Raw genomic sequence first — 15,533 nt, 5'->3', positions numbered from 1 at the left:
ACATATATAAAATATTACTGTGACTAAAGCAATTAAGAAGTTGGTCAAGTGCTATATATGGAGCATTAGACTGTATGGTTCAAAGACTTGGACATTACGGAAGTTAGAGAAGAAATATTTAGAGCGCTTCGGAATGTGGTGTTGGAGGAAGATGGAGAAGATAAAATGGACAAAGAGAACAACAAATGAATGTTTTAAACGGATAGGAGAGAAGATGACACTTCTAGCCACCATCCTTCATAGAAAGACAATTGGATTGGACACATCTTGCGAAGAAATTGTCTTCTTCACACCGCCATAGAAGGAAAGATGGAAGGGAAGCAAGAAATAGGAAGAAGAATAACACAGCTGATCGATGATTTGAAAGATAGGAGAAAATATTGGGAATTAAAAGAGAAAGCTGAAGATCGAGAAGAGTGGAAGAAACATTTCCAGGCCCAAATCTAAAAATTAAAAAAAAAAAATCCCAGGACCTGCCGAAAGGCAGAATACTTATTATTATTATTATTATTATTATTATTATTATTATTATTATTATTATTATTATTATTATTATTATTAATAATAATAATATTATTATTATTAATATTAATAATAATAATAATAATAATAATAATAATAATAATAATAATAATAAAACAATTAGATTCTGGTTGAAAGATAGTCATTTTGTGGCATTGGGTTGAAATTATATTTGCAGCCAGTTGTCTGAGAACTTGGGTTAATTTTAACAAACCGTGGTATTTTGAATATGATTTGTGTGGATGTTTTAGTGTTTGTTGTGTATGCACGTATTTCGTGTAAGCGTTGTGGAATTAGATGAGAACATTGAATAGGTGGTACGTGGGTGATGAGGTCACTCTCATTCTTTCCGATTGTGTATGCGTGTGTGTACTCTAATCCGTACATGATCCGCCTTTCAGTTTGATGCTATTTATGTCCCTGCATCCTATTGACTGTTTGCCATTTACGTTGTAAAATATTACTGCGTCCAGAGAAACAGGTGATTACATCCTAAATGATTTAACATACCGGTATGTAGAATGCTATCTTGGAATTACGAAAGCGGAGAATTATTGTCATTGTAAAATTATTATATATATGTTTTCGTATTATCAAATGAAATGGAAGGCTTACTTTTATAAAGTTCAAAATCCTAAAGTGTGCCCATTTATTCTTATAATACGTTTAAACCGGAGGTTTGAAATCTCGGACTCGTACAAAAGTTCTTTCGTTTGGTAAAATTTATTTTCGGAATAACACTGAATGAGTGGAACTTACAACGGTAGTATGACTGTATCGTACAGAAAATTACATTCTCTTTAATTTACTGAAAACTATTGTATCGTACAGAAAATTACATTCTCTTTAATTTACTGAAAACTGTTGTATCGTAAAGAAAATTACATTCTCTTTAATTTACTGAAAACTGTTGTATCGTACAGAAAATTACATTCTCTTTAATTTACTGAAAACTGTTGTATAGTACAGAAAATTACATTCTCTTTAATTTACTGAAAACTGTACTCAAATTGCCCTTCAATTCTGAAGTTACTTACGAAACTAATTTCATCAAACGGAAAGAAAATTCTTGATTAGGCCATACTTCAGTATCATCATCATAGGTTGTTTTGATATCGTCCATTAATTGTGTATACTCCTTCCCCCCTCCCTCTCTTTCCTGCCAGCATACCCTCTAAAACGTCACTCACGAAACAGTTCCTTCTTAGCCAATATCCCATTCAATGTCTCTTCCTATTCTTAATAATATCTATAAATTTATAAAGTTGTTCTGTTCTTCCACACCATTTCTAACACCCTCTCATTCACTTTCCGCTCCACCCAGCGAATTCTCTCCATTCTTCACGACACCCACGTTTCGAAAGCTTCCAGTCGTTTTTCATAATTTTTCCGTAATATCTATATTTCTGACCCATACAATACAATATTCCAAACGAAGCATATTATGTGTCTTTTTTTTTTTTCAATACTTTGTTCAAGATCCCACAAAATAGTAATTTCTTCCTCCCAAAGGCTTCTTTCACCATTCCTATCCTTGCTTTTATCCTATCCTTCACGTTCAACAATCATATCATCATTAATAATACTGCTACTTAGGTATCGAAAAATATTCATCTGATCTATTTTTTACCCTCCTACTTCTATATTTGACAGCGACCCCTTCGTTCCAATCACCATGGCTTTTGTTTCTCTAACATTTATTTTCATCCCGTATTCTTCACAGCCATTCCTCAAGTTATCTTACATCTTATCAACTTTCTCTTCAGATTCTGCAACAAGCGCCATATCATCTGCAAACCATATATATACACCTAATCGTTCTACCTCCTACTGAGATGCCGTCTTCATTTTGCAGGCTTTTTTTTTTTTACTCTGTCTTCTACAGTTCTAACTTAATAGGCGTTTTTTTTTTGCCTGTTTACAAAACATTTTTTTTAAAATTAGGAAATTACGCATGATGATTTTCACTCACCTATATATATAGGCGCGGATCAAAGGGGAGTCTATAGGGGCTATAGCCCCCTCCCCTTGACGTTCAGGTATACACTGGATAAGATGGAATTCAATCCTGCTTTACACTGGATAAACCTGCAAACTATGGTCTAGCCCCTCCTTTGATCATATCCTGGATCCGCCACTATATATATATATATATATATATATATATATATATATATATATATATATATATATATATATATATATATATATATATATATATATAGAGAGAGAGAGAGAGAGAGAGAGAGAGAGAGAGATGGTTTTGAACTCGAGATAGATTAGTACTGTATATATCTTCTTTTTGGTCATATATAGCAGTGGTGCCCCCCCTTATGTCCATGACGCACCCCCCAATTGTCTATCCGTAGGTGTTCTTCCATGAAAAAAAATCCTCTTTTCGATTAATTTTTACACCCCCTCAAACATATTTATATAGAATTTTAACCCCCCCAAATATTTCAATGACGCACTTTGCGTCATAGCCCCCCTCTGTGGGCACCCCTGTATATAGATACAGATATATTCGTTAAACGCTAATAAATTTCGTAGAATTTTATCTTGACTCTCATCGCTCAGTTATTCTACAAATTAGTTTATTCCTTTAGCTAGATCAGCCGGAACATTCTTCAGATCCATAATTCTGATTATTTAAAATTCGCCATCACAGCTTCAAACTTGGTTACTTTTCTCTTTCATTGGATTATCTGTCGTCTGCATCTCATGCCTCGCTCGTTCGTCATTGCATTATAAATGTGCATGTCTGCTCTGTCTGCTTGTACCGAAGAGGATAGTGCTGTGAAAAATCTGCAAAAGAGGGACGTTTTAGGAGACAAAAGAAGAACGGAAGCGTAAAAGAATTTTCCTTGCCTTTTTCAGGAGGAATAGGAACTAGAAAAAAAATAGAACATACATTAAAAAAATATTCCCTGTAGGTTGAACCTTTTGTTCTGAGCTGCTTCCTCCGTGCGAACAACTAATGAGAATTCCAAAACACTCGTGTACCAGCGAAAAATGAATTTGGTGTTCAGTAAATGGAACTATAATTTCGTTTCTGTCGTTTCGAAGAAAGAAATTAAATTTCAGCCCGTTTTTTTAGTCACAGCCCTTTGATCACCGTACTGCCCCGTCGATACGCCAGTGTTGAGCCCCCTCTCCCGTCCACCTACATATTCACTTTTAACGTTTTGTTCCTATGCACAGCTTCTTTCATCGTGTAAAAATGTCACCCCGTATAAAAGTTTGCTTCCAAATGAATTTTACTTCATACCGTCATCTACACTACGCTTTAGAACTTGTAAAACCTTATTTTACAGCAGAAGTAAGTTGTTTTAAAAGTCCATTGAAGATTTGTGAAGTGTATTGAAGAAACGTCTCTCTCTTTTTTTCATTCATTGAGTGTAAATATAGCGTTTAAAAATTCAAATGAGGATCTCAGTTGATAGTATAAATAATAATAATAATAATAATAATAATAATAATAATAATAATAATAATAATAATAATAATAATAATAATAATAATAATAATAATAATAGTAGTAGTAGTAGTAGTAGTAGTAGTAGTAATAATAATAATAATAAAAATAATAGTTACAGACTACGGAATGCTATGTGTAGCTGGATTTTTCTGTATATACAGCGTGGTCCAGAAAAGTGGTCCGGGTATGAAAAGATCTGTGACGCAGGAAAAACAAAGAAAACAAGTTATTACAACGAAGTTACAATATAGGTATTACAGGGTCTCATTTAGGGGGCAGGGAGCGACATTCCCCCCCTGAGTTTGAGATTTATATAGATTTTATCAATAGAATAATAGTAAGTCAGTGAAAAACGTGAAATTTTACATATATCAAGGGGTCTTACCCCCGCCCCCCTTCCAAGCCAAATCTGAAATGACGCTACTGAGGTATTACCATTAATACCGTTTATACTATCTAGCGTTGGGCAGTTTCACGTTAACAAGTGCTGGAAATGGTCACCCAAACACACAATACAATTTTCTGCCCTGGTAATGCTGAGTTTGGCGCCCTAGTTGCTTCTGTGGAACTCTTGCAAGAGCTGTGCTACTTTCCCTTTCAAGACACCCCATGAGGGACAGTCATATACTGAGATATGGTGATCTTGAAGGCCACATATTGCCATTCACAATTCGATCCTCATCGAAGAACTCATTTATTTTTGAATTTTAGGCAGTGTGAGAGTTTGACCGTGAATTTTGGAAGTATACATACTGCACCTTCTCGTTTTTCAAGTCATTGACAATCGGGATGAAAGGTTGTTCCACACCCGCTTTGAATTGATGGCTCCTCAGAAGAAAGATGTGATGACGCTTCTGGCTGTCTGATACCTTCGTGTATTGTGGGTCGTGAAATTCATGAGGTTTATCTGCGAATCAGTACTATGAGTTCTGGGAACTGGATTTTTTCAGCGTATTATCTGAACGGTGAGGTGATCAAACCTGCTGAGCTGAATCCCATTTGTACACTCAGAATCCAATTTGACATTTTTACTTGTTTCGAAATAATTAAATTTTCCACGCTGTCATTGCTAGTTGGTCAGATTGTTTATAAATCAACCTGTCCACGACATTTTTTTTTTCATCCTGGAAGAGCAAAAATTAGGTCTCAGCTGAAGCTATATCTTTCCCATGATACTCTTTTATCACACCCCACAGAAATACAGTTTCGTACACGATGTCCTGGTCAGTTCCTTTTCTTCGTTTAAATAATACTAGCTGAAAAATGCCCGATAGTTACGATGCACCACTCACTCCCATAGGATAACGCATTTCAATGACACCCTCAAACAGAACTTGGACTTAAAGTGCATGCAAAACTTGAGATCGCTTGGGGTATTATTTAATATTATTCAATTAAGCTCATTTATCTCGTAGACTACTTTAGTCTGTAGTGGAACTGTTTTTGGGGATGAGACTCGTAGTGAACGCGGAAGTCAAAAATAAATAAATAAATAAAGACCACCTTGCTTTATAACTGATTTTACCAGGAGTTATGCAACAAAATCAATTTCTTGCACTATGTTAATGAAACAAGAATCCGGTTCATTTATTTTCTGAAGTACTTCCTCTACATTTGAAGGGACATAACGTTTAAAATAAATCAATTTTAAGTACGTATTATGAAAATTTATTGTTTTGTACTTAAGTAATCATGAATATAAAATTTTATGTGTTTGACGAAGTCAATATTAAATTGCCGAAACTGTTACACGAAAGTGTTCGTAATAATATCTAGTGCTTTGGGCAGTTTTGATTTATTAATAAATGTTAAATATTTCCAAGCTATAATGAACAATACACAATTACTAATTATTTCTCTTTCTTTTTTTTTCAGGTAAGTGTTATTTTGGAATACCATTTGTGTTGGTAAGTGTTCTATAATGATTAATCTCTTTCCTCCGTTAAAAAATTAAAAAAAAAACAAAAAAAAGAATTAAAAGAAAATTTTGGTAAGTGTTCAATACAGTCTGTAGATAGGTATTGGTAAAATTGATATAATACGAGGGTGATTCAAGTGAAAAACCCTTAATTTTTTATGTGGCAAATTAAGAAATACAACATTGCTCCCGTAATAATCCAAACGCCCCAGAACTCGAACGACTTGTAATCCGAACGAAAGATTCGTGCATATTTTGCTCTGGTACCGGAACGCCATCGCTGCACATTGTGAAATTGTGAATTGTGTGATGGATCTGATTGCCTCTGGGTCTTCCGGGTCACGGATCAGGAGCTTCGTGACTCGTTCGTTCACTGTTGTGCGGTAGTTACAGTGATATATTATACACACATATGATCTCGATATCCTGTATTACTTTCTGTAGTTGCATAATTAAAGTTTGATTAGCTAACGACATTCATTGGTTTGCTCCGTATACTCCACTCTCGTCGTAGATAGATGACAATTCAGATAATGTCCACAAATATTTGTGTTTGTTCCCAACCTGTAACGTGTGGACTTTGTCTAACGCAAACACTGCGTGCATTTTTTTTGTTTACGTACGAGATTCATCTCACTTTATCATCCCAGCTGTGTTTCTCCATTATTCATGTTCTAGGATCCTCTTGAGCCAATATTGCCTAATATCAGTGATGTCGTTAATAATGTCTTCAACTAAAGTATCCAGTAAGTAAAAACATTCGTTAACTTTTTGGAGCTGTATAAATGTAACGTTTTTTTTTTTTCTTGGTGATAACGATTAATTAGCTTATTGAAGTAATTACTAGGTGTAGTCGTAGGCTGCACAGTCGACAATTTTCTACCAATGAAACACCACGTCAGTGCCCTTTTAATAGAATAAATCGACTTTGGAAGAGGGAGGGAGGCACGCACTCCTTGTGTTGCAAATCGTCATCTTGAATCTTTCTTTCTCTTCATATGTAGTGGTAGTTTTTTTTTTTTTTAAATGGAAGTCACATCGGTAGAGATTTAAAAAGGGAAGCTCCTCCCTTGATCACATCCTGGATCCGCCACTAATATATATATATATATATATATATATATATATATATATATATATATATAGTATGATCTAGATGCAACTTCTGAAAACCATGAGCAATATTGTACAAATCCAAATTCATATATAGATCTATAGGTTTTGATCTTAAATTAGCTAGGCATGAAGGTGTTATTTCCAGCCGCCATTGCAACCATTTCCTCGGATTTTCTGTCCTTCGCATTCGTTTCCGAAATTGCAAACAAAACATGACGACTGAACTCTGTGATTTCGCTACTGGATTCAAACCTGAAATTTTGTGTCCGGATTTAAATTGAAAATTTAGTTTTTATATGTAAAATATTTGACAAACCAGAACAAACAAATATGAAACATATGCGTCACATGACATGCTTAGTTTGGTATCCAAATCCCGAAAAGGGCGAAACGAGACATGTAGTAAATCTCTCCTGCCTAACGTTGGGGATTCATCTAAAGCACTATAACCATTTTCCCAATTCTTATTCACCCGCATGGACGCCACTGTGCTCTAAAGTCTTCAGAGAACTGAATAGTCGTATTTGAAACACCAGCTGACTTAGGTAAAGCATTTTCATGTAACGGCATCTAGGCATTTTGCTGAAATATAAATAAAATTTTCTTGTGTTACAGCCCACCAAGGAGTATGTGAATGATCAGATATCCTTAAGTTGTGTAGTGTATATATCAGGATATCGATTTAAATCAGCAGTATTTCTTGCTTTGTAGACCGGAGTATTTTGTGATACAAGCGATTCACTCAGAATTTTTTGTTGGGAAAAGTCCAATACTACAAGCTACTACGTCTATGTAAAATTGAACGGGTATTATTCTGTACCCGTAAAATACTTCCACCTGTACTTTCAGAAAGAAAAAAAAAATGAGAGAACTATAACATTTTTATAAGAGAAAGAGTACAGATGAATGTAAGATCAAATTTCCAAGCTACATGAATAATTTCCCTGTTAAATAAGTATAGTTTTATTGAGGAAGTGTACAAATGCATGTTGAGTTTTGAAGCTTTTTTAAGGGGGGTCCGGACCCGGTAGACCATCCCGTGGGTACGCCCCTGATAAACAACCTCCGGATGCTGAGCACTTAGTAGAAATTCTAATGTCCTACTGGAAACTGAACCAGCACCATGCTTAAATAAAAGCACGTGCGGTACCCGTTCGAAAACGTATTAATATTATGTATTGTATGGAGAAAGCTTTTTCTCAAAGTACTTCAATAATTTCTTGGGGTAATGCGCACACAATAAGCCTTTAGTATATAATTTCGGAAATGTATTAGATTTTTTTTATATTCCAATAAATTACAACGCAATGCCGACATTGTGTTGCTAGTGGCATATTACAGAGTTCTATCATCCATCGTAACTGCGACGCTGCTATTATTGAGCTTTCAAAAATGACAGTTCCAAAGACGTCTTAATAGAAGTGCTTCTGAAGTGTCGAATAGAGAATGTATTGAGACAAGATATCATTTTCAGAATTCGTCACTCTTTTCTTAAGCTGCTGCACAGTTCCATCCATACTTCGCCTAAATTCCTGACATCAAGCACTTAGCGCTGTATCCTATCCAAAGCGTGCTACTTTGGAAAAGCTTTAGACCTCAGGCTAGATGGAAGAAGAAATTTTGAAGAAAAATGTCTTTTTGAGGTACATTGAGAGCAAACATCATTTCTCGATCCATTAGCTGCCTCCCCGATCGCGGTCTTCGGAAATTTTCGGCTGGTTTCGTCTGGCCGTGTGATAGTATCTCCTGGTGTCGAGGCTACAATTGACTTGAATCAAGACTTGCGCACCGCGAGGGTGGTGTGTGTTGTTTTTGGTAAGAAGGGTGGTGTGGAACTATTACAGCACAAGCGCCAGTTGTGTGAGTGGTGAATAGGAGAACTAAAAATTAATGGTCTCAAAGTGAGTGGCACGGCAGGAGGTATTTTTTTATTAAGATTTTCTGAAGATTGTTTTTTTGTTATTCCCGGCGTTTGTTTTACTCTGAAGATACCAGAATGAATCCAGCGTGTTATTTTCCACTTTTGCCCCTGGTAAGTAAACATAAGTAACTGTTATGTATTTGAGAAAATCTCGTATTGTAAGCCTCAACTTCACGGACTGGAATATGTTCAGATTTTGAAGGGAATCTTGGAGAACCATCTGCTCGCACGTGTTGAGAGGAAAACACATTTCACATTCATAAACCAAAGTTAACAACGGTAGCAAACTATATTACAGATGTATGTTTGCGATAATAAATGTAAAACTTTGGATATTGGGAAAATTCGTTTAAAATGAAATGCTTTTTTTTTTCTTTCTTTTTTTTTTAACAGAAATATTTTAGAAATTTTACGAATAGGGCCTATGTTCTTTATGTGCTAAAGGCTGATATTCCAATATGTTTAACGTTCCAGATTATCCATTTCCGCAAAAAAACTGCCATTGTTGTGGAGCATTTATATTGTTGATTATCGTTCCTCAAGATTAACAGATGACTATGTATGCTTATACAGTTTATATATAATCCGTGCCATTTGATACACTTTCAGTTGTCATGCTAAACACAAGAAAATTGATTGCTCAGTCCCATTACAGGAGCGAAGCTAAGCCTATAAGGGAAGTCAGTTTATAGTTTAAGGTGCGAACCATCATATACCCTCACCGGCAATCGAACCAGAGTATTCTGTACTGGATGGGAGTACGCTGACTGAATGATGATTTGAGGGATGCCTCTGGGGATTCCCCCAGGGTCAATTCCCCACATCTCCTCAATGTGAATTACCAGTATTTTTTAAAACAATACTTTTCACCCCCTTATACTGAAATTTCCAGCGGGAAAATTTTCTGAAATGATTATTGCTAGCAATTTAGCCGTAAGGAAGCGTAAATAAAGTGGAACACATTATTGTAAACAGTACATTGTGACAGTGTTTCTTTCTTTTTTCATCTTCAGTGTTCTAAATGCTATTTTCATAGGTACTAATAGACTACGATGCCATATGAGTTACTGTAATTAAGTCATTTTTATAGTAGTTGGATAATGTCGTCATATGTGTTGTATGTGTGTTTCTCAATGAGTGAACAATAAATTTAGTTACCATATGGCTGCATTCAAGGGCGCCCATGTTGTGGTTTCCAGGGGGGGCAAGTATAAGGGACATTTCAAATGTAGTCTCAAATTTTGCGGTAACTATTCTAAAATATCTATTGGGTTTTCGATCTTCCAAAGCACAATTTGCTCTAAGGGGGGGGAACGAGCACCCCACCTTGCCCCCCCTGATGGGCGCCCTTGGTTGCATTTATGCTGTGCATCAGATATAGACCTTGCCTATGGTCGGAGTTGGCTGATGTTTGTATGCATGATAATTTGACAAAATAGAGTAATGCCGTTATGCATTCCTGTCTCCGATTGTCAGCCTGGACTGACTATCCATTTCTATTCTGCTATTTTGTCTCAAATGTAAGAAGAACCTCACCTAACAGACAATTCGACAAATGATTTGTGTACATATTTAGCTGCTATCTGAAAATTTACGGTGTAAAACCAGTAGGATCATTTCAGGTTTTGCTTTGGGGAGGAGGCATAAGCAGTCGTTCTTTCAGAAAAAATGTTCCGGGGGGCACACAGTATTCCAGGGGGCACTGCTGGTACTATTCTATTTATTATTATAGTATAGACGTACTAATTCGGTCTCCTTGGGGGGCACTCTTAGAGCTCCGGGGGGAAGTGCCCCCTAAAAAACATGTCTGGAAGAAACACTGGGCATAAGACTCCGGTATAAGTAGTTACACGTTTTTCATGTATATCATATCAAACTCTATTGTCACCCCTACCCCCATGCAGCTACAAATGATACTTATGGTGGAACGTTGACAAGAATGCTCTGCAATTTAAGGCCATAGAACTTGACTACAAAATTAAATTTGACCATTTATGACTTAAAGTAATCGATTATAAATACAGATGAGAAAGGAAATTCTATTAGTGAACAATGGCCGTTCCTCAGATCGCGGTGTGGGTCCCCTCAAAACTGCATGAAATGTGAAATTGCATTTTAAAATTGAACATTCCATCCAGTGGCGTACACAGAAGTTCATCAAGGGAGTATTCAGGCTCCCAAGTGCATATAATTTGAGGTATTTGAACACATATCTTAATATGGTAAATGTTTATAATTGCATAATACTTGCTCAAGAGGGGTTGGGGGGTTAAACCACGTTGTGTATGCCACTGATCTATCACTGAGCTACTATAGCTTCCTCGAGGCTTCCGGTAAATAGTATAAAAATGCTATGATCAATTTTAAGGTTTATTAATCAATTTTAATCTATAATATTATTACTAAACCAGGTACATCAAGAGTTTTGAACAATACTGGATTTATGTTGTGGTATGTTTATAGAATTTTGCGGCAACGAGTCGTAATTTCCGTCTCATTTTACAGCAAACTGATTACAAATTGAGGTTATTTGTGTAAGCACCAATGTTTACGTTATTCGAGTAAACAAGCGAGTGAGTGACGTATTGATCCGATAATAGATTAGAAATAAACAATCCTCGTTGACAATTGTTGAGATAAACATGTAACTGTACATTTCAAATCAAAGCATTAATTTTAGAGAACATAGGAATGAATTTAAATTGCAAAATAGATTCTTGTCTGAAACTACATACAATATTGTATATTTGGTCTGTCTGCCACTGGATATAGCATTCGTAAAGAGTTGAGGATGAGCTTTAAAAGATTAATGGTGCACGTAAACTATTTGTTTGTGTGGAGCTTAATTCTCATTTCAGGCCAGGTTTACGGTTTGACAAGAACTAAGTCTTACATGTAATTTCAACAGCGGTCGAACTTGAGTCTGCTGCTCCGAAGATAATAATACAGTTTCCCTAGCAACGAGAAAGAGAACGTTCAACAACCGAAAATTATTATAAATGAACTTGGCAATATTTTTATTTATTCTTTTGTGAATGTACAGACAGTTATCAAAATAATCGACACACAAGTAGGTTGTAATACTTAAGACATGTGAGGTGGTAACACTGAAGGTGGTATGCAACGCCTGGACATTTTTAGTGTTAGGATGATTTGTAGTAGTACGTTAAGTGCCATAGAACGTAGGTGAATGTTGAAGCAGACAGGAAGTGGTGATGCAAAATGAGAGCCCTGTCTGGATTTAGATTTCTAGGCTTTGGCATCCATGACCATGTTCGCCCGTCACGTTTGAGGGATGACGTCCCTCGACGAGCACACTATCCAGGGAAAGGAAGGGAAGAAAGGACTGTGGAAGCGGCCTGGGTTCTATATGTTAGGTACCACCCCAGCATTTGCGTGTTGTGAATGAAGAAAGCCCAGGAAAACCTCATTCAGGGTGGCTGACCTGAAAATGCTTTTCACACTTTCACTGGGGACTGCTCGCACCGAAGGCGAGAGCGTTAGCGACTGCGCTACGCGAGGCCACACACTGATCTCTCTCGAGTTTTGAAGAAGGCGAATTTTGAGAGTGTGCGGTTAGCGCAACTGCATGTAAGTTAACCAGTTTATTACGCATGTCGCAAGGAACAGTGTCCAAGGTTATGTTATGCTATTATGTTGGCCTACAGAATTCATAGCAAAACATTAGCGAAAGTTAATGGTGAACAGAAGAGAAACCAATGACAGTAGATGAGATGCCGCAAAAGCGGTTCCGGATCTTAATCAGCATCTGGAACAACCTATCGCGACAATCACACTGAAATTCAAGTTTAATAGCCAGGGCATCTGTGGTGGATTGCAATTCCAGACCGCTGGACCGTTAATAACGCTTTGGCGCGAACGTACGAAGTGGACTGCCGATGATTGAAAACGCGAAATATGATCCGATGACTGTTCTTTCATCTTATTTCCAACAGGTCGTGTTTATGTATTGCGAATGCCCAAAGAAACGTATGCTTGAAGGTTCCCTTCTTACCGTGAAACTTGGCGGCGTTATATCAAGTAGTAGACTTTTGTTTCCTGGTATTCGGTGGTCCTGTAATTACATTCACAGGACGCATTAATACTACCAGTGATCATGTACGGATTTTAGGTGGCGATGTAGAAGTTTTGTGTCTGGCCAGTTATAAATTTTTCCAAGAAAACAATGCGCCAGTTCACACTGCTGAAGGTATTGAGGCGTGGGACGTAGGCAACTGAAAATTCGTGCAATATAACATGAAGGATATGAGATGGGCAGTAATTATTCAACACATGCTAATCTGAAATCGAAACCGAGACCACACATCTAAAGAACAGCCACTTTATTTATTTTTGAGAAACTTTTAGTCATAAATTCTGAAATGGTGTTCCAGTAAATTTAATTCTCTACAAGATGTGTGAGAAATCCACTTACTCCTCGGTTTGAATGTCAGAGAGTAGTGTCAGTGTAATTTTAATTTATTTATATACGAGCTATTTATCCAATGGGTATGTGTGTGCTCCATCGTGCTGTACTTCAAAATGTATGCATCTTCATTTCCCTTTTGACATACTGCAAATGATCTGAGGAATTAATGTACCATTCGAAAGTCCTGCACACTTTCACGCAATCATTCATCTGTTCTGTACCGACGATGAAATACATGTGATTTGATTTCTCACATTTGTATGTCTGTTTGGGGTTCGTAAAATCCTTTTGAATGGGAATGAAGATGGAGTACCACGCGCAATCCAGTGATCTGAAAATTATTCATTAAGGATATCACTCATCTGAAGAGCAAAATGGGCTAGAGCTCTGTCCTGCATCACCCGAATACTTGACAGTGCTGTCTGGTACCACGAAAGCTGTGTTACCAGTACCACACCTAAAATTAGAGTGATATTGTTCCCTGTACGATACTCAAATGTATAATACGGGGACATATCGGATAGCATGTACAATATTAGTAGCCCAAAGATGAGACATGTAATAATATTGCTAGATGTCATTGAATTGGACAAAATGATAGGGTCAGTTTTTCGTAAATCCAAAAGTTTATGTTGTTCAATAACAGTGCCACCCCTCACATCATACTTTCAGGCAAGTAGCCAGGATTTCGTAAAGGGGGGGGGATGACAAAATACTGTAGTCATCAAGGATGTTATAAATAGAGGATCTGCCCATATGTATCTTCATCCTATTAAATCGATGAAACCAGAAAAACAGTCGAGCATCGGCACGTCTGATTGGCTACTCTCGTTTCTGCCATCGTCTGATTGGCTGCTTTCGTTTCCGCCATGATTGTTGGCTCAAAACATTGCGATTCTATTGAGCGGAGTGGGCATAGTAGGGGTGGCGAAACTGTGACGTATGGCTTCAAGATTTTGTTGCCATCCTCTATTTTATAAGATCCTTGGTAGTCATCACACCAGGAGCTCGATCAATCTAAACTATTTTACTGGCAACATATATTGGTTTGTTAGGACAATAAAATGAGGATATGTTAAGTATTTTAATAACAAACTATGAAGAAATCTCGAGTAAAAAAAGTATTGAAAAAGATTTTACAATATCTACGTTCCTTCCTTTGTTCATTCAAATGTAACCATTTTCCTTTCATTATGATCTCAACTATTATAAAGAGTACATATCTACTATTATAAAAAGCACATATCCAGTAATGTCTTGTAAAATATCTTTACAATATCTGCGTTCCTTTCTCTGTTGAATGTTAACAGAACTTTCTTTCCACATAACTTTTCTGTTTTCATTATTCCGTCAACTACGGTACTGTTTGTTCCAAATGACAGGTTAAAGGAGCAGTAGAAAACTGTTTCTGAAATAACATGTTTGATACTGCAGAGAAGAGATGATGAAAAATTATGGTAAAAAATATTCACACTGTTACAGACCGGCACTATGCTTTCGAAAGCTTGAAATTTCTCTGACTAGTATAGAAATTCTGAGAATTCCTCCTTTTTCATCCTTCCTTAATTTTTTCATTTCTGGTTTCGAAGGGGGGAGGGTCCGGACCTCCCTTGGCTACGTGCCTGATACTTTATATGACACTAACAAGTGGGTAGTACACGGTGTACTATTAACTCTTAAACTTTAACTATAATTTGTCCGATGTTACAACATATATCAGTCAATAGATGAAATCGCGTTGAACAAAATAGATGCAAACGGAGGATAAATTGTCATCTGTAGTTTTCGAGGAGAAAGCTTTTTTTTTTTTTTTTTTTTTTATGGCACTAAAAGGTATTAGTCAAAGCATCAACTCAATACCTCCTTACCTTACCCTTACCAACTGGCACTACAGCTCAGGGTGGGCTCTGGCCTTCTTCACTACATTTCTCCAAGCTTCTCGATCTTTAACCATTTCTTTCCAGCTTCAGAAGTTGCTCTCATATTTTCTTTCCATCTTATTTTCGGACGTCTTTTCCTATTAGAATATATCCTTTCATTAAATACCTTTTTTGGCATTCTATTGCCTTCCATTCTTTCTAGGTGTTCGAACCATCCCAGCCTTTGTGATTTAATAAATCGTACAATATCTTGTCTCTCTAGTATATTG

The 15,533-nt window shown here is 36.6% G+C and overlaps 1 protein-coding gene across 15 annotated transcripts in view; it reads left to right on the top strand.

The window, feature by feature from the left end:
• Positions 1-15,533, top strand: part of Rbfox1 (RNA-binding Fox protein 1) — a 1,063,832-nt gene that overhangs the window by 715,357 nt on the left and 332,942 nt on the right. Inside the window, exon 1 of one of the 15 annotated variants that reach the window (XM_081750850.1) lies at positions 8,925-9,066. The exons of the other annotated variants lie outside the window; for them this stretch is intronic. Within the exon in view, the coding sequence (XP_081606976.1) occupies positions 9,031-9,066 (36 nt within the window). The 5' untranslated portion in view covers positions 8,925-9,030. Of the gene's footprint in view, positions 1-8,924; positions 9,067-15,533 lie in introns of those variants that run through there. 15 annotated transcript variants of the gene reach the window in all.

Source organism: Thermobia domestica, chromosome 3 (assembly GCF_964235325.1).
Source record: "Thermobia domestica chromosome 3, izTheDome1.hap1.1, whole genome shotgun sequence".
Taxonomy (NCBI): Eukaryota; Metazoa; Arthropoda; class Insecta; order Zygentoma; family Lepismatidae; genus Thermobia; species Thermobia domestica.
The sequence above is the reverse complement of the archived record's forward strand: the minus strand, read 5'-3'. Positions and strand labels throughout refer to the sequence as shown.